The 21829-nt window shown below is 44.4% G+C and overlaps 6 protein-coding genes across 6 annotated transcripts; 4 read left to right on the forward strand and 2 right to left on the reverse strand.

The window, feature by feature from the left end:
* Positions 1 to 351: 351 nt before the first annotated feature.
* LOC120456670 (alanine and glycine-rich protein) lies at positions 352 to 1334 on the forward strand. The gene has a single exon (XM_039643609.2). It carries the CDS (start codon positions 549 to 551, stop codon positions 1014 to 1016), a length of 468 nt encoding a protein of 155 aa, XP_039499543.1. The 5' UTR covers positions 352 to 548; the 3' UTR covers positions 1017 to 1334.
* An 808-nt stretch (positions 1335 to 2142) lies between these two features.
* Positions 2143 to 3161, forward strand: LOC120456669 (farnesol dehydrogenase). The gene is made up of 2 exons (XM_039643608.2): positions 2143 to 2754; positions 2819 to 3161. The coding sequence occupies exons 1-2, from the start codon at positions 2179 to 2181 to the stop codon at positions 2993 to 2995; spliced, it is 753 nt and encodes a 250-aa protein (XP_039499542.1). The 5' UTR covers positions 2143 to 2178; the 3' UTR covers positions 2996 to 3161.
* A 2988-nt stretch (positions 3162 to 6149) lies between these two features.
* Positions 6150 to 16272, reverse strand: LOC120455649 (cytoplasmic dynein 1 light intermediate chain 1). The gene is made up of 8 exons (XM_039642040.2): positions 16034 to 16272; positions 15475 to 15657; positions 9503 to 9693; positions 9042 to 9442; positions 8749 to 8978; positions 8565 to 8676; positions 8315 to 8500; positions 6150 to 8255 (listed from the first exon to the last, which is right to left on the reverse strand). The coding sequence occupies exons 2-8, from the start codon at positions 15564 to 15566 to the stop codon at positions 7986 to 7988; spliced, it is 1482 nt and encodes a 493-aa protein (XP_039497974.1). The 5' UTR covers positions 15567 to 15657; positions 16034 to 16272; the 3' UTR covers positions 6150 to 7985.
* Positions 10853 to 14022, forward strand: LOC120455648 (armadillo repeat-containing protein 2). The gene is made up of 7 exons (XM_039642039.1): positions 10853 to 11318; positions 11389 to 11587; positions 11657 to 11794; positions 11865 to 12490; positions 12555 to 12738; positions 12856 to 13086; positions 13155 to 14022. The coding sequence occupies exons 1-7, from the start codon at positions 10909 to 10911 to the stop codon at positions 13974 to 13976; spliced, it is 2610 nt and encodes an 869-aa protein (XP_039497973.1). The 5' UTR covers positions 10853 to 10908; the 3' UTR covers positions 13977 to 14022.
* A 660-nt stretch (positions 16273 to 16932) lies between the features above and the next one.
* LOC120456262 (protein quiver) lies at positions 16933 to 18036 on the forward strand. Its single transcript, XM_039642985.2, has 2 exons — positions 16933 to 17109; positions 17292 to 18036. Exons 1-2 carry the CDS (start codon positions 17049 to 17051, stop codon positions 17681 to 17683), a joined length of 453 nt encoding a protein of 150 aa, XP_039498919.1. The 5' UTR covers positions 16933 to 17048; the 3' UTR covers positions 17684 to 18036.
* Positions 18037 to 18066: 30 nt separating this feature from the next.
* Positions 18067 to 21402, reverse strand: LOC120456261. The gene is made up of 4 exons (XM_039642984.1): positions 20970 to 21402; positions 20852 to 20887; positions 18708 to 20157; positions 18067 to 18519 (listed from the first exon to the last, which is right to left on the reverse strand). The coding sequence occupies exons 1-4, from the start codon at positions 21105 to 21107 to the stop codon at positions 18377 to 18379; spliced, it is 1767 nt and encodes a 588-aa protein (XP_039498918.1). The 5' UTR covers positions 21108 to 21402; the 3' UTR covers positions 18067 to 18376.
* Positions 21403 to 21829: the final 427 nt, after the last annotated feature.

Below are 21829 nucleotides of genomic sequence, written 5' to 3' on the forward strand. Positions count from 1 at the left end.
TCATAGAAATTAGAATCAAGAGGGGAGAGCAAAAAGATGAAATGCAAATGAAAAGAAATGTCATTTATCACAATACAAAATTGTATGCTAAATAACACGGAATGACCTGAATTAAGAGCACAAAAACTTTATGTCTATTATCAACATTCTTATGTCAGGTTGATAAATCAAATATTCTAAGAGCTTAACTTACAAATAAGTCAATCTATGGCATACAATTTCAGGTCTTATGTATTGTCATGGCCAACTGCAACCAGTCGAGGCAAATTTCCAAAATTTTCCATCTATATAGCCATGAAATCAAATGTCAAGCCGAAAAATCGAGGTACCCCAGCCAGAGCTCCTATTTATCAGTTTTACTTTAGAGTTCACACCGTTAACACCGTTCGGCGGAACAAAATTTGTTCGACTTTTCATTTGGGCAAACCAAAAAAAACAAAAAATCAAAAAAAAAATTGGTTTCTAACATTTTTGAGTTCTTGAATTTTCTCACCAGTTTACCAAATTTCTACCAGTTAGTCAGTTGAGATTGAGTCGCTCCGCAAAACATGTCGAACACGTTTTCCTACTGGAATGGACAGCCCGTGAATGCACCCGTTTATCCGCAGATGGGTGACCTTTCGCAGCACTCGGCCGCTGGAGCAGCAGCAGTAGCAGCAGCAGCACCAGGATTGGGATTGGCTTCGGGATCTGGAGCCGGCCTAGGAGGTTGGCCTGGCCAGGCAGCAGCTGCGCCACAGTCCATGCTTCCCTTTGCCGGAGCAGCCGGAGGAGCCGGTGGCATGCCAGTGGGAGCCGGTGGACCGCGCGGTATGCCCATGCCAGGTGCCCAGCAGATGGGCATGGGAGATCCTGGATGCATGGGCGGCAACAACACTATGCTCTCCTTCTATGGCCAGGGAGCCAACCAATTTGAGCCATGCATCGACAATGGCGAAGCCTTCTGTGCCTACAACGGCATGGACATGAGCATGAACTACGGCGGAGGCAGTGCATCCAAGGGCGGCTTCTGGTAGAGGACCCTTACCTACCCACCTTACCTACATTGCTACTACGACCAATGGCTACACGAGGATATCTACTACTAGCATCACAACACAAAAATGGCACTAAACGGCGAAACAGAATCTAGGGCCACTCTTAAATTTACACTGGCACTAAACGGCGAAACAGAATCTAGGTCCACTCTTAAATTTACACTGGCACTAAACGGCGAAACAGAATCTAGGGCCACTCTTAAATTTACACTGGCATATATGTATATGCACGCATCCATTACACTTTAGTTTAATTTGTGCAGTTGTGCAGTTCAATTATATATTTTGAATACCGCATTTCATCAGGTTTTTTACAATGGCATGCGTCCCAAAAATATGATAATAATTGGGAAGTTATCAATAACGCAAATGGAAGGGGGTGCTTTCTATTATTGAAACGTGCGGCTAATTGTATGTGAGTAGCGTTGTAAACTCGAATCGCATACATTTTATATGCTAATTACGAAAGCCGATGAGCGGCAATAGGTTGTATTATTATTCACTCGGCAGCAAGATTTACTCAATTTAAATTGTAATATAAATAATCAATGTGCTAAAATATAACAATTCAAATCAAGCTTAACTTCTAAATATATTTTATAAGCTGTGTAAGATCAAATGTTAATAATTAGGTGCTGGCCATTTATCAGATTAATAGACCCAATTTTGCACAGTATGATTATCCCGAGCACCAGGTATAAATATATGTGCTTGAGATTCGCATTCGAGTACTTGGCCAAAAACAATAAAAACTGTCGTTTGCGACTATGCAAATACAACGTCTGCCACCCCTTTTGTTGTATCAAGGGGCGTGACTGGTTGTCACAGTGATGAGACGGCAATTTCTCAACACGCTAGCAAGATGCACTGCAATAAATGGGTATTCTTAACGCCAAAATCTATCCTTTAATAAAGAAACAATTGCAACAATACGACGATTAATCTGTTTGATTTAACTAAAAGTATTTGGATTCAGCATTAATATATATTCTATTGCTTGGGCCCGCCATTTCTCTCAGTGTAGTCTAGTCTAGTCGACTAGAACGCGCTGAGAGAGCGCACGCAACCATCCCAACGATATAAAAGGTGGAAGTTCTGGCCGAGATTCGAGTAATCATCGTTGAATTAACAAGCGAAAATCATGGAACGCTGGCAGAATCGCGTGGCCGTCGTCACTGGCGCCAGTTCGGGCATCGGATCGGCCATAGCCAAGGATCTGGTGCTGGCCGGGATGACGGTGGTTGGACTGGCACGTCGCGTGGATCGCGTCAAGGAGCTGCAGAAGGAGCTGCCGGCGGAGAAGAGGGGCAAACTCTTTGCCGTCTACTGCGATGTGGGCAACGAGAGTTCCGTGAACGAGGCCTTCGATTGGATCATCCAGAAGCTGGGCGCCGTCGATGTGCTGGTCAACAACGCGGGCATCTTGCAGTCGGGCTACCTGGTGGACATGAATCCGGCCGCAATGCAGCAGGTCCTGCAGACGAACATCATGGGCATCGTTTTGTGCACCCAGCGAGCGGTGCGTTCCATGCGGGAGCGCAAATTCGATGGCCATGTGGTGGTCATCAATAGCATCCTGGGGCACAAGACCATGACGGCCACGGAGGGCGTGGCGCCCGATGTCAACCTCTATCCGCCCAGCAAGCATGCGGTCACGGCCCTGGCCGAAGGATATCGCCAGGAGTTCTTCGGTCTGGGCACCCGCATCAAGATTACGGTGAGCTTTCCCTTCGTCCATTAAAATCAAATTAATATATTTCTTGCAACCAACCACATTTTAGAGCGTCAGTCCGGGCGTGGTGGATACGGAGATCCTGCCGGACAGCATTAGGGATGCCATCAAGGATCGAATGCTCCACTCCGAGGACATCTCGCAGGGAGTGCTGTACGCCATTGCCACGCCGCCACATGTCCAGGTGCACGAGCTGATCATCAAGCCCATTGGGGAGACCATGTAGGCAGCTCCAGGAGCTTTGAATTTTTTTTAAATATTTTTTTTTTCATCTCAATATCTTTACCGAGGCAGAATATATGAAGCACACAACTCACACAATTTAATTTATAATTTATGTACACACGTTACAATAAAAAAAATGTTGAAAATTAAACTAAACTAAAATCAAATTGCCTGTCTTAAGCAGTAACAACACAGTTGAGAGCACATAAATGCATGAATGCGATAAATAAATGGGAATGCATTGTCATGGGAAAATTGAAAATACTATGCTGCCGTAAGTGAAAAACTATGGTAAACAAATGACTTTCCGCATAATGGGGCTGGCAACTAATTGCCAATGGCCCTAATGGCTTTAATTGACAATTTCTGTTGGCCGCCAGCACAGGGTGGTTGGTTCCCAAAAAGAACACAATTGAAATTTTACACAGAAAAGGCAAGCAATAAATGGGAAAAGTCAAGAAAGCCATCCGGCAGAAGTGGAATTCTCTGTGGTCAAAGAGTGCCATGTGCAATTGGGCATCTTCGAGCAATAGCTTCATTCGAGGAGGAAACCGAGTCATTAGAGCGTCCCGCTTCTTCCAGCTTCCTGCACACTGCGAGAAAATACTGCATGCTATGCAATTTTCTTATTTGAAAACTAATCTGATATGCGAAGTGCCTGAAACTGGTCACAGCTAATTTCCGAAAATTAACAAATTCCTAAGTAAAAAGCATGCCTAAAAAATTGAATTAAGTGCGTAATTACTATATAGACTATTTATGTTCGTGTGCATTTCTTGCTGCCGGCCACACACTTGATTTTATTTGCGCTTTTTCCGAGTCGGTGTCCGTCCGGAAACTCAATTTGTCAGACAAATGCGATGGAGCTGCAGCAGAAGAGCATAAAGCAGGAGCCTCGGTCGCTCCAAGGACAATGGAGCATCCTTGGCCAAGTCTATTAAAGCCAAGTAAACACTGCTCTCAATGAATGGCAGCTGCAAATTCCAATTGACTTCAATCAAAAGATGACCGCACCAAATAATTAAATGAAACGATTTGCTCGGACTTTGGCTGGCTGCAAATATCCTTGGAAAACTAATGAAATGTGCTTCGAATTGTTGAAGCTATTATTTGGAAAATAATGTAATAAATTGGAAAAATTCCTTAAATATGCGTAATTCCCCTCTTTTTAATTTTTAAATAATAATTCAAATGGATTTTATTTTACTGGGGATTCTATTTTAGCTAAAAACCAAGTATTCTTCTTGCAAATAAATGGCTGTGCTGCTTCATAGAATTTTCCTACTCTCGCCCAAGATTTATTCAGCCACTTGTTTTTCTTGCGAAACTTGAGATTGATAAATTTTCATCCGGCCGCGCATTTATTTGTTATTTGTTATTTGTTTGCCTCGTTCTTTGTTTGTCTGTCTTTTGGCGCTCTTTTATCAAAGTTGTTTTGATGGCCTCGACAGCTGTCAAAAGTTTTACATACTACCCCCTTCCAGAGACGCCAATCTACACATCCCGCGCGATTGCGAATCCAAATTCGAATCCAATTCCAATTAAGCTGTCATTGTGGAGACTTAACTAGAAAGAACGGGTGTTCGTGTCGGAAAAAAAGCTTGGATGGATATTATTGTAATTAGTTGTGGGATTATCGTATGGCTTATCAAACGCAAATTGATTAATCAGTTTGACGATTCAACCCAAGAGACATGTGCTTGAAACTTCCAGTTTCTTCCTAAACAATCCCAATATATTAATATTTTTGCGTTAAAGATTTTGCACAAGAATTTATGTAAATGCATTTAGTTCGATTAACCGACATCTCTGGCATGCTTAATTATTATTAGATTTGTATCGAACAAGGCAAAAAGCGAAAAATGCAACTTAATTACATTGTGTAAAATTTGATTTGCATTTTATTCGATGCAGCTACGTTTGTGCATGCATAAATTATTTGCCAATTTATTCGTTGTCCATCACAAAAAAAGGCAGCGCTAGTGGAAAAAAGTGCAAACAAATTTAATGAATGAAAAATTTAAATAGCTGGCGAATCTTTATCAAATTAAACGTCAGTTTGCATTAGAACTGAGGCGAAAAATAATGTTTACATGGGAAATCTATTTATATGAACCCATTATGCATATTGAAAGTCACAAAAGTAGAAACTAAATTTTAATTCAATCATATTTATTTGACAAATTACTAAAATATATTCTAGCACCCACTGAAGTGAAAGTATACGATATGATATCACTTGCACTGTACTTAATATATTTACTTATACTTGTAATATACCATAAATTGAGGTATTTAACTAAAGTGCTTGCAGTTGTGCCAACTTTAAGTACACGAAAATAGCGTAAGCATTGAAACTCATATAATTTTAATGCGAAAAGTATCTTTGATCCGAGCTTGCAGCTAGCCCGAGGCATTTGGCAGCTGTTGCAGCAGAATCCTTTGTTACTGTGTGCCACATAGTAAAAAGTAGATGGTAAATGGTTGATGGTAGATGGTATGGCACATAGTATATGGTACGTGCAGGAGGCAAGCCATCAAATCGCAAAAAGGAAATCAAAATCAAAATCAATGTCAATATTTTTTTGAGCCAAATCGAGGCTGGCAGAAAAGGCGCTAAGTCAGGCCGGGCAATAAGGAAAATGAGCACGTGCGATGGAAAATGCGGGGGGGAAAGCAGAAGGGGGAGGGAAAAGCTGGGGGAAACTTGGCAAAACTGTCGCCGGGCACAAAGGATGCGGGCTGAAACAATAAGTAAGCCAAAGGACCCAAAAGGGCGCAGAGATTGAGGTAGACTGGCGTCATCATTTATCACGCGCTCTCTCCAACACACACACGCACACACACACATACACACTGGAAGAAGGTCAAGCCAAGTGTTATCCTTGAAGCCATCAAAGCAATGCTGGAAGGGCTGCCAGCTGCCAGCTGTTCCTTTCGGTCCTTGGATCCTTGGACAGACGCATGCACTCGGAGCAAGCAATCAGAGGGAACTGGGACCAATGGGGAATGGAAAACCCAGAGGAGCCACTGCCTTATCATCACCATCCAGAATCGCTTACCTTTCACATGCTAGTTACTAATTCGTTACTATGTAAATTATAATGAAAGTCAGGAGTTATTTAGTAAACCAATTGAAACCACCTTTTGTTCGATTGTTTTGTTGTGTTTTTGGAAAATTTATTTAAATTATTTTACTTTTTTGTTGCAATTTTCGACGCTGATTTCTTGCCTATATTTGTTGTTTATTTAATTTACATTAAGTTACTTGTGTGTGTGTTTTTTTTAGCTTTGTTCTTTGTTTGGGAGTTTTCGAATACCGATCAATTTGTTTAAATAATTCGCTTGCTCAAGGTTTAATTTGCTCTGGGTTTTCTTTTTATATATTTATATATAATGTTATACAATATATTTAATATAATTATTTTGTATTTATACATAAAAATAGTTTCTGTAGCACAAGTTATTCAGTTATTTTTTCGTTTTTTGTTTTGTTGTTAATTATATTTTTTGTGGTTGCTTCTGACGACACACGGCAAAGAGCGAGAGGCAAAGAGTTGAATGCGGGAGCAAGAGAAGTTGAGAGGATATGGAACATTTTTGGAAAATTGTTGAAAATTATGGAAATTATATCTCCCGACGAGAAGAGCATACATACATTTGGTGGAATACATATGGCAAAAGGAAAGCTTCTTCTCGATTCAAATTCTAAATATATAAATCATAGTAAAATAGAGTAATCTTCGCCTGGGCCAAGGACGAGCTGCGATCCAGCCTTGTTAACTTGGTCTCCTCACTCAGGACACATGCATGCGCATCGTTCGTGGTCCGCGCTCGTTTAAAATGGCTTAAATAAAAACTGGCTTTAAAATGGAGACGGACAGCGGTTTCCCTTCTGGAGCGGATAACGAAAGAGGTCTACATTAAAATCGAAGGCATTGAGGCATTAAATTAAATACAATGGGCTTCGTTGATTGCATTGAATCGGATTGATTGGATTTGGGTTTGGGTTCGGGTTGGAACAAAAGCAAATAAAACGCAAATCGTGGGCTAACTTAAAATGTACACACGACAATGGAGGAGCGCCTCGAATTCTCCTGGTATAAATACTAATGTAAACGTCTCGCCTAACGAATCAACACAAGTGTGAGTGGGTGTGTGTGTGTTAATAATTAATATAATTAAAAAATACATACAGGCTAGGAGCAAACCATACGCATCGCAAGGATCGTGAATTGTTCGAATCTCTCGTTTGTCTGCCGTTTGTTAATTACATTTTACAGCTCTTTAAATAATTTATTATACAAATGTGTGTGTGGACCCGCGAACGAAAAAAAAACCTACTTCACTTTATCCTTATCCTTATCATAATCATAATCATTATCATTATCATAATCCTCTCTCTTTCACCTTCGCCAAGGCCCTTTAAACACATGCAGAGCGGGGCTAGCTGCGCAGGGAGGAGTACAAGATGCCTCGCAGACAATATCCCTTTTTCAAATAGAAAACATTTTTTCTAAGCTAATCCATTAAGTGGCGAATGTCTCAAATGTTTTCATTGCTAGTTTCCGTTTTGTTTCGTTTTTGTTTTTTGTTATATTTCCTATCGAAAGTGTTTGTGTATAAAGCAGAAGGCTCGTAAAAAGGATCACTAGTGGTTTTGGGACTCATCAAATGAGTACCAGAAAGATTTGAAGTGGGTAATAAAGAACAATCTCTGGGCACTGATCACTTTCCGGTGATTTTAACAACTTAAGAGCAACCACCCGAAACTGATAAAAGCCCGTACACCAACTTGCGGACCATTGGATGATCCTGCAGCTGTTCCAAATTATGATCTCTTTCGTGGCTATCCAGCAACTGTCTACGAGTCTCTGATGCTCTTCACTTGATGCTTTAATAACGTTTTCATGTTGTTGTGGTTCTCTTGTTGCTGCTGCCGCTCCTGTTTTGCTGTGGTGTCTGTGTTGCTACTCCTGGTTGACTACGGCTCAACACTCACTCTGCGACATGTCGATCTCCTTTTTCACACTGCGCGATAATCGGTCCAACTCGGCGGCCGCATCTGTGCGCACGGCCAGCTTCTCGGGCGTCATTACTGCATCCGTGCCGTTGGCAGTGCGACCCGAACCCGCCGGATTACCGGCTCCACCGGAACCGCCGCTCGCCGGACTGCCCGACTTTTTGTGCAGCAGCGAGTTAAAGAAGTTGGCCAAAACGCCTTCGGCGCCGGGCGTGGCTGGCGTCAGCTTGGGATCAATCTGCAAAAGGAGGCAACAAATGAATTAAATGTGTACGTTGGTACATTAAGTGTACCCACCTTTTTGGGTGAACTCTGTCCTGCGGTGCCGGGCGTTCGGGGTCCGCTCTTATTGCTGCCCACGCCCTGCGATCGCAGTGGCGACTCACCGCGCACCTGGTCGCCCTGCTTGAGGATCTCCTGCTGGCGAGCCAGGAATGCCTGCTCATCCTCCGTCTGCACTTCCGCCTCGCGATTGGAAACCGCCTGGAAAAATGCGGGAATATATTAGCTATGCTTCATAGTTCTGCGTATGAATGAAGTGACGTACCTTTCTAGTTGGTGGCGATTTAATAATATCTGTGTAGGGATTCTCGGCCTTGACTCCATGCATATTCTCGTACAAAATACTAATCTTCTTCAGGCTATCCCAGCCAGCCGGACTGTTAGGATACAAAGATAAGTACATTATTGATAATGACATATACTGCAAAATACAGGAAAAGGACACCTACATGAGTACCGCATCCTTCTCAACGACTAGCGCTGGCGTACGGAATGGTAGACCATAAATTCGATGCGTCAGATACTTGTAGAGGACATCACAGTTCTTGTCTTCCTTGACGCTCGTGTAAAAGAGCGAAGTGCCATGCCGCAGGCAGAAGTTACGTATCCACTGTTGGATGAAGTCGAAGTGCTCGTCACGATACTCGTACTCCTTTTCCAGCGTGGTCATGTAGTCCGTCTGTAGTGGGAAATCGATAGATAGAGAACATAATAGTATTCAATGATACCATGCCGCACTCACCTTTGTGACCACAACAACGATGTCGAGGCCCAGATTTGTAATTAGTGCGTCCTCCGTCAGCGGCAGCAGGTCATCCTCGTCGATCGAGTTGTTGCGCATCGTCCGCTTGACTGGGGAGCCCGGATCCAGGTCATCGCCCACCTCGCAGTAGCTCTGCCACGTGGTGGCCAGTCGCTGGCGGGCCGCCTCCTTCTCTTTGGCGTCCAGCTGCAGGCTCTCAATGTGCTGGCCCAGGACCTTGATCCAATGGTTAAGCTGCTCCAGCCAGCCCCACGGCTGCGTCATCGAAACGGTGAGGATGACGAGTGTGTGTGCATAGTTCGTTTCGTTGAGCGCATAGTGTAGCAGGTTTGTGTGTCCTGGATCGCCGTCCAGGACCCAAACGCCCAAACGCGTCATGTCTGCAATCCAATCAACATAAGATTAAATACTATTTATAATTTGGAATCTTAATGACGTACCGTCTCTGTACTCATCCTTGACATCAATGTAGGCATACTCCAGGCCGGAACCCTTCTTCGGATCCTCGACGCCCTGCAGTTTGGCAATGAGTGTCGTCTTTCCGGTGGCATTGTCGCCTAATACTAGTACAGATTTGTTTGATGGAAGTTTTGTGCTGCCCTGTGTTTGTACTTCATTCAATATCGCTGACCTGTAAGAAATAAATTCGGATTTTATTAATAAAACTTGCTTATTTTGGTAAAAATCAGCAAAGTAACACGCTAAAGATCCCCCAAAAACATAGTTATAACTAATAAAATTCTTTAATATCTAAAGAGTGAAAATATAGAGTTAAGTTACAAGTGTCCCATGACTTTTTGACTCCAGACTTTTTGAAACTGCCCGAACTACACTCATTTTGGGAGCTTTTCCGCTGACACACGTAATCGAATCCAGGTCAGAACTCCGTCACTCATTCGCATTTCCCTTTTCGCAACATTCCAGCCATCAAGTTAATTGGCGGACGACCAAATGGAGCCCCCCAACACCATTATTATATGCTCAACCACGCCTCTCATATTCTCATATTTCCCCAGCCCACGATTCGTGCTCGATTTTAGTGTTTCGGAACTGCGTCAATATTTGATATAGTTTTGCATGCGATTTTCGAAATGTCTGCAAGTCAATTAGACCAATTAAATAATTTTTCAATTGAAGTGGATGTGGATGTGGATGTAGATGTGGTAGGGAATGCTGGTGCTTCAGCCATCCTGACGGACAGTATGTCCCGTCCTGTCTGTCCAGGACATGCAAATCGACCGCAGGACCTGCGGTTGCTCCGTACGTTGCCTCCGTATCTCCCGGTTTCTCCACAAGACTACGACTATACTATGGGGAATATCGATTGCCCAACCGAGCAGCACTTTTCGAGTTCGTCGCGATTGTTTTGCTTTGGTCGGTTCCTTTATTGAAAGCGGCGCTTTCTCATTTACCTATGAATATGGCACAGTGGTTCGAGATTTATTATATGGCGCAGCTATGGCTTTCGATTATTTTCGAGAACCAATTAAAATACACATTCTTCTCTCTGCAATTTCCCAAACCTTTCGCTTTGCGTTGACCCACTTTGGGGGAAAAGCCACCTGCGTCCCACTGTGCAGTGGTAGGTGAACGCTTTAACGTTCTCCATTTGGTGGTGGCTATTTGGTTGGCGGGTGCTTCGTGGACTCCTTCGATGGGGCAGAGGTGTTGGATGGGGTGGAGTGCTTGCCCGTTGGCATGGTGCACGCGAAAAAGCCAAACGAAACGTAAATTTTCCAGGCAAACCATCTCGCTGCCTTCGAGGAGTCCATCGAGAACTGTTGGTCGCGGTGGTCGAGCGTTGCACATTTTTCAATATTACCAAATTGGAGTATTACGTTCTAGGATGAGTTTGCTATTGCGGCGACGTTCGCGCAGCGAGACACGTCCTCAGGCGAATCCGGTGGAGAAGACCAAACAGCCGGACTCGGATAAGTCGGAAAAGCAGCAGCAGCAGCAGCAGGCGAATCACCACCAGATGCGCCACCACCAGCCGCATGCCAGTGAACAGAATCTGAACAAACTGGGCCTGGTTTCCAGTGGCTCCAGTGGCAATGGAATGGGCAGGCGCAAGACATCCGCGGAACTCATAAGCGAGGCCAAGATGTTCCTGGGCGAATCGGTAAACGCCGTTCCACTGATGGCCACCGGTGGTGCTCGTTTGGTTAGCACTCGACGACCAATTACGCCCCGCGAATCCGGACGAGTTTTATACGGCAAAGTTGCCCTGGCTGGACGTCCACCAAGTGCCTTTTCGTAGGTTACCCATTGCGAGATTCCATGCCACAGTCATTATTTCACACACATTTCTTTCGGTTTCACATAGCATGCGGTATCTGCAGAACGAGAAACCATCGACGCCCCGCCAGTTGCCGGCTCTATCTGGTTCTGGTCCCGCCACACCCATGCCCACCCGGAATGGAGCTCTGCTCTGTCAATCCAGCACAGAAACGCTGATCGAACTGCTCAAGCAGCACAGTGGTCTCAAGGATTGCAGCGACGAGACAGTGCAGCACATTAATGCGGTTAGCTTTCAATTATTTCATCATTTTGTTCAATTGGAAGTAATCTAACTAGGATAACACTGCTTACAGATCCTCCAGGAGCTTTACACTCGTGTCAGAAAGCAAGAGCGCAACTACAAGCGTGGCTTCATCCTAGGCGGACTCTATGGTTTGGTGGAGTGCAGTTCGCCACGCGTTCTTTTGGCTGTGGCTCGCGTGGTTTTGGCTGTGAGTCATTCATTTAGACATTCCACTCTGGATTTCCCGCATTCATTTGAACACTTTTAAATCGCTTTAGCTTCGGGTGACGGGCAGCAATCTCACGGGTGCCTGCAAGCTGATCTTCAAGGTGGCCAGGCATGAGCAGCACGATGCCCTGTTCCACGAACACGACGTTTTGGAATTGCTCATTGATGGTTTGGGACACGCCTCGCCACTGGATGAGCCGGAGGCTTGCATTTATGCCTATGGTTGCATACGTTTTCTAACCGCCAGCAGTGCCCAGGAGCGGGATGATGCCCTCAACCGCAATTGGATTGGGCTGGAGAGCTCCGGCGAGAGTCACTCGCTGCCCATTCCTGCTCCAATGCCTCCGGCTCTGTCGGCCATCTCGACTACGCTTTGTCCCAGGAAATTGACGGGTCAGCAAACGTTAGTGTCCCGCCTGGCTCGTCATGGAGCCGTGGAGCTGATGATCTTGCACCTGCAGATGTTGAATGAGGCTGGAGCAACCAAACGGCTCCAGGGTCCGCCGCTGCACACACTCTATCAACTGTCGGCGGCTATGAGAGCTCTGGCAGATGTTTCCCAGCAACAGCAGCGTTTGCAGCTTCAATTGCAACTGGCATGTCCACATCTCATCCGAGCGGCCGAGGTATCAATGGGCGAAATGGAGGTCCAGGCCAATGTGGTGCGCACTCTCAGGTGGGTTTTACTTCTATCCTTCAATCGAAATATTTAACAGAGCTATGATTCTTCCAATTTCTAGTGTGCTTTCGGAGGACACTGATTGCTGTGAAACGCTGCACAACTATGCTGCCAGGATTGGCCTGCTCCTGGGTCCCTCGTGCGCCGGCGGTGGGCAGTGCAGTGAACGTCTCCTGGCGGTTCTAAGTCGTTTGGGCTACATGCTTGGCAATATACTGGCCAAACACGAATCTGCGCGCATACAGGTGGGTTTTTGACAACTTTAAGTCACTATAAAATAAGCAAAGTGCCATTTATATATCAGTCTTTAGTTGAAAATGTAATTGCCCATTTTACTTATGAGATGATGTATTGCCTTTCAGTACTTTCACAACGATGTGGCCATGGAGTATCTTCTGAATATTTTGGAACAGCTGAACGAACGCTCACCCAGCAGTGTGGCTCATTTGGATGCTCAAATCAAGTTGATACGAGTTGTGGCCAATATGAGTGTGAATCCCGAGGTGGGCGCAGGTTTGGGAAATGTCCGTTCCTTGGGCGCTGTGCTGCTGAAGCTTTTGAGCAAGACCAGCGAGGAGTTGACCAAGAAGAAGGTGAGTTTTTGATGCATAATCCTATCCAGATATTGATATCCTTGTTTGTTCATGGGTTTACGGGTTAGTCGCCGGAACAGCAGGAGCTTTTGCATGCCACCTTGGGAGCCCTGCACAATCTGTGTTTCTACCAGGACAAACAGGCAGCTGTGCAGCCTTTGGCCAAGGGATCTCTGCAGAGTCTGATTGACGACTTGTCCGCCTCGTTGGCCAAAGTGTTGGGCAACTGCCAGACGTCGGTGACCAAAGTGGAGTTGGCCCGTGTGCTGGGTAACCTGACGAGGAACGAGCAGGCACGTCGTTGTTTCTGTGCCGCCGGAGGATTGCCATTGATGGTGCAGCAACTGACGAAACAGGCAGCTGGCCAGGATTATGAGCTGCGCACCTGTGCCATTGGTGTCCTGGTGAACCTCTTGGGCGATGGCGAACAGCGGGGTCCTTTTCTGCAACTGCGAGGAGCCGAACTGCTGTCGCTACTGCTGCGTGGATCCCTCGAGCAGGAGGACTGGTTTCTGGCCAACATTGTTTGCCAGGCCCTCTGGAATCTTCTCATCGACGGCCATTGTGCGGCTAATCTCTGCCAAAGCGGTAATATACTCGATGAAGTTAGTGATCTGCTGGCCGATTATCTCGATGAGGATCGATTATCACCCGGCGATGACGATAACGACAACGATGAGGATGATCCGGAGCGGGAATCGGAGAATTTGGATGTAACTGAAACGGATCCAGAAGCGCACGATGCCTTGTGGGAGGATTTTGCACTGGTGGCCACCGATCTGCTCGAACGCATCCAAAACAACTTCGATAGGCAGCAGCAATCGCAGGCATTGTTACCCCAAAATGCCGACAACGAGGATGATAGCGATGTATTTATCGAAGAAATGTAGTTGCAGTTCGTTTGATAGTCTATAGTGTTTCTATGTGGTTTGCATTATTATTCGATAAATATCTTAAAACAATTTATCAAAGCCAATAAAAAATGTTTCGAAATTAAAGATTTCCCTGGGATTATGATATGCTCTTTGTAGCATCATTACCAACTAAAACATTGATGTTTATATGACAAGTGATTTGGAAGCAAAAACTGATTAAGCCCCAAAACATAAACAATGATGACTATTTCAAGATCTTGGTGTTTCGGGACACTATGCTGCAAACTTCGGCCATTCAATTGAATTTTAAGGAATTCTAAATAGGTCGGAATGCAACGCTACTACTGATATCTTTAAATCAGGAGTTTTTTTTTTTGTAGATGTGCAATTCAATTTAAAACCTTTACTCAACTGCTTTTTAAAGAAATCTCAGTATCAATTGATTTTTGAGCTACAATTGTTCGGTGTTTTATAGGTAAATTATGTTAACTAGTGTGGTTTAAGCCAAACGACATATTCAGGTGATGACAACATCGTTTGCACTCACATACCCATACACACACACATCAGCGGAAACCAATACACGCACATCTTAGAGCCAAGTTTGGGTTCCAATTGGAATCAGTCTTATTGGCGGACGGCCCATTAAGCTGGGCTTTATTTATAGGTATGAGTGTAGAAAAATTGATAAAGCGAAAAAAATGGTAAACGCTGCCCTCGATTTGTTGCTTTTTCTTGTTGTTTAGTGAATTCATGAATCATCCCCGCACATTGTTGCTCTTTTCGCCCTCTCTCCCTTCGTTTCTCTCTCTGTTTTTCTTTGTGCCCCTTTTTATCTGGCCTACCGCTGTCTTTCCCGTATTTTTGTAATACTATTTATTCACGCATTTTGTTTATTAATTTATATTTGCCAAAGCTTGCAAGTCTTTGTGCAACATTTGAGGTTAAGTAGAGAAATATTGGTAGAAAAAGAAATGACAACATGCCAACGAAATCAGCTGGTTTGCGGCTCCAGAAAAAAAAAACTGGGAGTTGCCGGCTATCGGAAAGCAAATTACAAAGTGCATGACAAGATATTGAGAAGTATTAGTTACCAACGGGCACAAGTTGAAGATATAGTAGTAGTAGTGGCGAAAAGCAGCTAGCAAACGTCATTTAAAGAAAGTTATCAACAAATTGAAGAGAAATATGGAGCGCCCTCTCTTCACCTTTTTTTTGTTTATCTTCTCAGATACTCTCTTCTGAGGTATAATTGTGTTGCACAGTCTAGTTTCGCTTAGGAAGTTATAGAATACATATGATTTGTTAAAATCATATTGTATTAAAACGAGCTTCATGCTTTGACAGTTTGGCACATTGAATCTTCTCAGTATTATTACTATATCTCATTTCGAACTACCTATGCCAGAGTTCTAGTGGCTTTTCGAGGAATTACGCATATATTGCTTTTACTTGATTGATTTTGGGGGGTTAACTTTCTGAAATACGCTACTTCTACTGCAAATGCACTCACCATAGGTTCTCCTTTTCCGCGGCCGCATCCTTTTTCTTCGTGGTAAAGGATGATGTCAGCGCATTCGTTTGCGTCCCACTGTCCAGCGCCATGTTGTTGTTGTTGGGGCTGCAGCTGCGGTACTCCTATTGGAACGCTCTCCACTCCTGGCTGTGTCCAATTGGGAATCGGGATGTGCTGGCGCTGCAACAGAGAGCGTGAAAGAAAGAGGGGAGAGAAGGAGGTGGAAGATGAGAAACAGTTGGCAAACAAAAACAAACACATGCGCGACAGAGCGAGACGGCTGCCAGGTGTCGGCTGCATATGATTTAGCAGTCTATTTAAATAATTTTACTGCAAGGCTGCACACTTGTATTATTTTTGTTTAATTCCCTGTGCATTTGTCACTGCGCTCTCTCCCACCCACTCTCACTTGCTATTTTGTTGCTTTAGTTACGACGCACAGCTGCTGACAAATTCGCAAAATTTCCTCTTCTCCTCACTCTCTCGCTCACTCTATTTTCTTTCTTTCTTTCCTTCCTTCTTTTGATTGCCCACTTTTTTTCCGTTTCGTACGTACGCAGTTTCTCACGCTCTTCGCTCTCCTCTCCGGTGAAAACTCGCGCCCTGGATTTTCACGCACGTCCTCTCCACTGGACAGCCTTTCGATCGCTCCAATTAGACAAAGCAAACTTAAATAATATAATGCGTATTTATGTGGAGAAGAGCCGCGTCTGTGTGCGTTTCCACTGGAGTTTTTTCAGCGCCGTTGCGTCGTCTAATCTGACTGCCTCTCCTCTACACTGCTCTTCTTCTTTATTTCTGCTTTGCTTTGCTTTTTCTTTCGCACCAATTATTCGTGCAAAAATACTGCCAAAAATACTGATACCAAAAAGCCCAAACGGGTATGGTCACACTCTGTCCTACAGGTGCTGAAAATACTGTTTCTATACCAGTCACTATCATAACTATTTTTGGTTTATTTTATTGCTTTTATGGCTGATTTTATTTATTTATATAGCTAGTAAAATCGGGAACAGGAAACGCTTTAGTCGAGGTACTGACTTTCAGATACCTGTTAATTCACTACGAATAACAAGTAAGGAATAATTTTAAAAATTTCAGTAACGATTTGACGCTTTTTATAGATGTCGCTTTGTTGTGAACTTTTTTCAGATTTCCAATAGATGGCGCAGTGGCAAAGAGTTATGATTTTCAGTATTTAGCAAAATTCTATCAAACATCGATAGTTGCTTATCGATATATTATATACAATCTGCTAGCTAAAAACTATTTACAAATAATCTATAGTTGAGCATTAGCTATGAATGATATTACTTTTATGAACAAATAATTGTTAAGTGCATTACGTAGGTAAGACCTAGCCAACATATATTTTACAACAAATATTTATTTGTATTCGAAAATATATATATCTATAAAAGCTTTTTACTCTTTTAGTGCTATTGCAATTTCTTCGCCTGGTAACACTTATTTACGATTGATCTTCCTTGATCTTAACATTTACATATTGTTACCATTATTCGTTATTATCATTATTGATTAGTAAGTAGGCGAAATAGGAAGAAGGGACCATGCAATCCACTAGCCTCTTTCTGTCTGTGATTTTCCTCATAAGTCTGGTCTCAATCGATGGTGAGTTCGTGTTCTCGTTGAAGTCTTTTGTTTAAGCTGCATATGTGGTATGTGTGTGTGATCTAATTGGATTTTCACATGGGGAAAACGGCCAAAATCAATTAAGAACAAAATTTCCGTTACATTGTTTTTAAATTTTGAATTATACAGTGTTTTAAATATTTTGTAATTTAAAATTGTAGGCCTCCTGCGCCGCTGCTATCAGTGCCGATCCCGCGGGGAATTGGGCAGCTGCAAGGACCCCTTTACTTTCAATGCGACGGATGTGGAGCAGGAACCGGGAGTGGCGGCCATCCCGTGCGCCAGCGGCTGGTGCGGCAAGGTGATCGAGGGCGGCGGCGCCTATGCCATCGATGACTACGACCTGGCCATCCAGCGGATGTGCGTGCAGCGCGGTCCGGATGACAACATGGACCGCTGTGCGGACACCATCTACAACTACAAGAAGGTGTACATGTGCTTCTGCCAGGGCGACCTGTGCAACGGCACGAGGAGCTGGTCCAGTGCACCACAGATGATGCTGATCCCCGTTCTACCGCTGCTCGCCTGGCTGCTCCAGCGGATTCGAAACTAGACTGCTTTCTGTGGTTTTAGCCGGCAATGTATATACATTTTTCAATACTCATCAACACGAAATGCAATATCTACTGTTCGAGAAATACAAACTATATTTTGTTAATATTTAACATCGAATGTTCTTGCTGTTTAAGATTTTATGCCAGTTTTCTTGGATCCACGGATCCTTCACTCAGGCAACAAGGCCCAGTCCAACCTCAAACAAAGGAATCACCACGCTTATATGTATTTAAGATGTACCCATGATTACATGGAATTAAATGTCACCTATGCCCTGCAGACGAGATAAGACATAGATCCCGAGTTCGGGTCAATCTGCTATCAGTGAAACAGACAAAGAAACGCCACATGCTCGATTCTTCTCGAAAAAAACAAAAAATATAATATTCATATATTTAATTAAATCACTTTTGGGTATGCACATGCATATACAAACTTAACTAAGACTTTAACTTTAATTTGAAAGTGCAGGAAAAAAAATTAAATTCAATATTATCCCTCGTCCTTGCTCAAGAAATAGAAAAAATGTATATAAGCCGAACGTAAAACTTTCAACTGGCGGAGCCACAACAAGGAGCAAAGGGAGGCGTCTAATAAATGCCCATGTCCAGTGGACTGAGGAGGCAACTAAATCATCCAAGAATTCACATTCCATTGTGAAAACCTGACATCCTGTCTACTTGGTATCACTCTACTTCTCCAGCTTATCTTGCTCCCGCAAGCATGGCGGACAGCGAGAATTCTGCAGCTGGATTTGCTGGCGATTTTTGGTGGCCTCGTGGCAGTCCATGTGGTAAAATCCGCTGCATAAGTGGCAGTACATCGCTTCGGGCTCTGGCACACACGCAAAAAGAAAGGGAATTACAATTAAATAATTAAATAAATTAACCAAAGATCTTAAGCATTTTAAAATATATCTCAAATTCAAGAAAACTAACTCATGCCTCCCAAAATATTGAGGTCATCGGAGCAGTTGACGTGCCATTCGAGTGGCTCATAAAATAACCAAGTTGGTGACTCACCCACACGCCGTTTGCATTCCCTGCACTCGCGGCACTTTCGGCACTTGGAGGCGCCGCCATCTCCATGCTGACAGGGTGAGACCGCAGTTCCCGACGCGACAGAACCTCCGGCTGCGCTGCTCTTGTCCGTAACCTTGTCCGGCGACTTGCTCTTGCGTGTGTACGCCCTCTTGGAGTTTGCCTGCAGCCGCTTCTCATTCGGCGACAGCAAGAATTCAGACTTCTCCTTGGTTTTTTTGTGACCACGAACGCCCAGTACCAACGTGTCCATGGCATTCAACTGCTGGCCATAATGGAAATCCACACCGCTGGCATTCTGAACGGTGCGACGCTTGCGCTTCGAGTGACGTTGGTTCAGCTTCTTGAGCACTTCCGGCGTGTAGAGGCCAAAGAGGCCTAGGAACGTCTCCTGGCCGTATTCCGTCGGCAGGGTGCGGCTCTCGCGCGGCTCATCCCGCCACTGGGCGGCGGATGCGAAGAGCCTTTGCTGCTCCTGCTGCAGTTCAGCACTGGAATCATCGGAGCTGCCGGACGGCGAACCCGCTGGCTGCGGCTGTGTATTGGATGTGGGCGTTGGCGAAGATTTTCTGCTCGTGTTTCTAGTCTTCACAGAATTGTTTTTCGCCGTCCCCTGACTAGGCATTTGTGGCACGGATTTCTTGGCCAAAGCATTGGCTGCCTGATTGGTGGCAGCATTTGTTAGCTCGAGCGATGGCGGTGTTTTCCTGCCCTCGCTGGTCTTGTTCTTGCGACTGTTCTCCAAACTGGTGATCTCCATATCCTCTTCTTCGTCGAACAAACGGGGTTGCTGTTTCGTCTTTCTGGCCCTTTTCAATGCCTGATGCAAGTTCTTGCGGCTCTGCGCCACAACCTCAAAGTCCATTGGAGGATTTTGTGATTGTGCTGGAGGTACTAATGGCACCGCAGCCACTACTGTTTTCGTTATGGGCGCCAAGGGCGGCGGTGAGCTGCAGGTGATATTCCTCCGCTTGGGCGCCGTCGAATCCAGCGACCGCGCTGGTGCCTCCTCGACTTTGGGCCAATTCACCTGCGGCTGAACGGCGGCGATCTGCTGACCCAATCCCCTAACTGGCGGAGCCAGCATCAGCGGTATATTCTCGTCCAGTTCGCTGAGCTTCAGCGGCGGCACACCGGCATCGTCGTCCTGGCTCAGAAGGAAGTGCTTGCGGATGAGCATCTCCTCGTTGTCCCGAGCCATCACCGATTGCGGAGTGATCTTGTAGTTGGGATCGGCGATCAAAGGCACTATCTGGGCGGAAACGTACTCATTGGCCATTTCCGGCAGGGAGGCAATGTTGTTCTCCTTCAGCTTAATGCAGAATCCCTCCAGATCGTCGTTCAGACGCATCAGCAGGAACTGCTGCTCGCCATTGATCTCGTACACCTCCTCCTCCAGTTCGTCCAAGATGCGGCGCATCTGCACGGGATCCTAATGGTGGCAAGAGCGTGAGTGTCACATTAAGTGTCTGGCTGATTGTGAGGTGGAATCACAGGTGCTAATGGCCATTAAAACCGCTTATGGCCAGAAGCACAGAGCGAAATAGGGTATATATATTAATTAAAATTGAGGTGGTGGGTAAGGACGCACTGAGGTAAATATGGAAATAAAGCGAAGTAAAAGAATGTGCGCATTAATGTTGTTAAGAAATCTGTAAGACTTGCTTATATAGAGCGTATTATCGGATGGATTTGCTTACATATGTATATGTCTTCATTGCAAAAAAAAAAAAACAAGTTTAAGGTTAAAAAGTGAAAGTAATTGTGACAAAATACTGCGAATTGTGAACGTGGTTCCTGCGGAAATAAATACATTTGACCCAATTATGAGTAGTGCTTAAGACGCAGTTTCCTCTCCAACTGAAAGTTTCTAACGCAACTCTAAACAAAATCCTCGTGTGTACATCAGTTTCTTAAAATGAAAAACTAAACTAAGAGCTACGTTTCGTAGCTTCATCTACATACAGTTCTTTGTGTTGGAAACTCTGTGGGTTTTTTTTTTCATGGGGGGTAGGCATTCTGATGCAGGTGTTATACGAATCCACCTTCACCCGGGGGGATTGGGGTTCATGTGGCGATGGGAACAAAGGACAAAGAAGTCTTGAAGTCTTCTTGCGTTAACCCACCGCATCCGCCTGCTCCTTGAAGACATCCGAGACCAACTGCGGAAGTGGAGAACAAAGACAAAGGAAACAAATTAGGTGTGGTGTTCGCAGGGAAGCGATGTCCCCAAGATGTACTAACCCCGTGGACCTTGAGGAAGTCGCGCAGCGCACGCTGGCAGTAGATGATGTCGTTTTTCAGCTCCAGCGGCAGCACGTAGCACTTCTCCATGTAGTACCTGAACTTGGTGTACTTGTGCTCCTTGTGGGTCCCGCTCATCTTGGTCCGATTATATGGCGGCTATATAACGACCGATATCGTACGAATCACGCACGCGACTGATTTGGATGCTTTGCGATTGATTCACTTGTGGGATTTCATTGGCGGCGTTCTGGGCGATGGCGAATTTTGGGGGGGCCGAATTGAAACCGGAAGTGGGTGGAAAGTTGTGAATATGGATCACTATATTCGTGACCGATATCTGGGCAGTGCAAGGAGCCTCAGAATTCACGGTTAATTTAATATTCAAAACAAAAAAAAAATGTGTTGCATCAACTGGCAGCGTTGCCAGATCGATAATTGAATTATAAGATGTGCTGCACAAAGCTGTTAGCGGGGGTAATCCATAGCTCCATTTACAAGGATCGATTTGCGAATTCTTCAGCTGAATGCGCGTTTATATGTTTATATGTTATATTTAGGTATTTAGGTGCAGTGGGAAATGCAAGGAGACTTTTTTGTAGCAGTGGCAAAGAAGCTGGGTATTTATTGTATTTAAATTCATGACATGTCAAGACCTCATTAATGGTCCTGAGATTAACGACGATATTTGTAAGCGGTTAAACAGCAAATATCATATAAAATATTTTTTATGATCAATACAATCATATAAGAAATAAAATTAAGTAAAAAGTGGGGTATATAGTTTCAAACCATACATTTGAAATATTGGTAATAATTCAAATTGGTGTAGATGGTATATAACAAATGCCTGAATTTAT

The sequence above is a fragment of the Drosophila santomea genome, chromosome X (assembly GCF_016746245.2).
Source record: "Drosophila santomea strain STO CAGO 1482 chromosome X, Prin_Dsan_1.1, whole genome shotgun sequence".
Taxonomy (NCBI): Eukaryota; Metazoa; Arthropoda; class Insecta; order Diptera; family Drosophilidae; genus Drosophila; species Drosophila santomea.

Coding starts and splice junctions, on each gene's coding strand:
- LOC120455649 (XM_039642040.2), bottom strand. CDS start 15,566: ATGGCGCTGGACAGTGGGACGCAAACGAATGCGCTGACATCATCCTTT. Junction 9,694..15,474: donor GCGGAAAAGGAGAACCTATG/GTGAGTGCATTT, acceptor TATTTCTTACAG/GTCAGCGATATTGAATGAAG. Junction 8,979..9,041: donor TCGTTGTTGTGGTCACAAAG/GTGAGTGCGGCA, acceptor TTCCCACTACAG/ACGGACTACATGACCACGCT.
- LOC120456261 (XM_039642984.1), bottom strand. CDS start 21,107: ATGAGCGGGACCCACAAGGAGCACAAGTACACCAAGTTCAGGTACTAC. Junction 20,158..20,851: donor TCAAGGAGCAGGCGGATGCG/GTGGGTTAACGC, acceptor TGCCACCATTAG/GATCCCGTGCAGATGCGCCG. Junction 18,520..18,707: donor GGAATGCAAACGGCGTGTGG/GTGAGTCACCAA, acceptor CGTGTGTGCCAG/AGCCCGAAGCGATGTACTGC.
- LOC120456670 (XM_039643609.2), top strand. CDS start 549: ATGTCGAACACGTTTTCCTACTGGAATGGACAGCCCGTGAATGCACCC.
- LOC120456669 (XM_039643608.2), top strand. CDS start 2,179: ATGGAACGCTGGCAGAATCGCGTGGCCGTCGTCACTGGCGCCAGTTCG. Junction 2,755..2,818: donor GCACCCGCATCAAGATTACG/GTGAGCTTTCCC, acceptor ACCACATTTTAG/AGCGTCAGTCCGGGCGTGGT.
- LOC120455648 (XM_039642039.1), top strand. CDS start 10,909: ATGAGTTTGCTATTGCGGCGACGTTCGCGCAGCGAGACACGTCCTCAG. Junction 12,491..12,554: donor AATGTGGTGCGCACTCTCAG/GTGGGTTTTACT, acceptor TCCAATTTCTAG/TGTGCTTTCGGAGGACACTG. Junction 13,087..13,154: donor AGGAGTTGACCAAGAAGAAG/GTGAGTTTTTGA, acceptor TTTACGGGTTAG/TCGCCGGAACAGCAGGAGCT.
- LOC120456262 (XM_039642985.2), top strand. CDS start 17,049: ATGCAATCCACTAGCCTCTTTCTGTCTGTGATTTTCCTCATAAGTCTG. Junction 17,110..17,291: donor AAGTCTGGTCTCAATCGATG/GTGAGTTCGTGT, acceptor TTAAAATTGTAG/GCCTCCTGCGCCGCTGCTAT.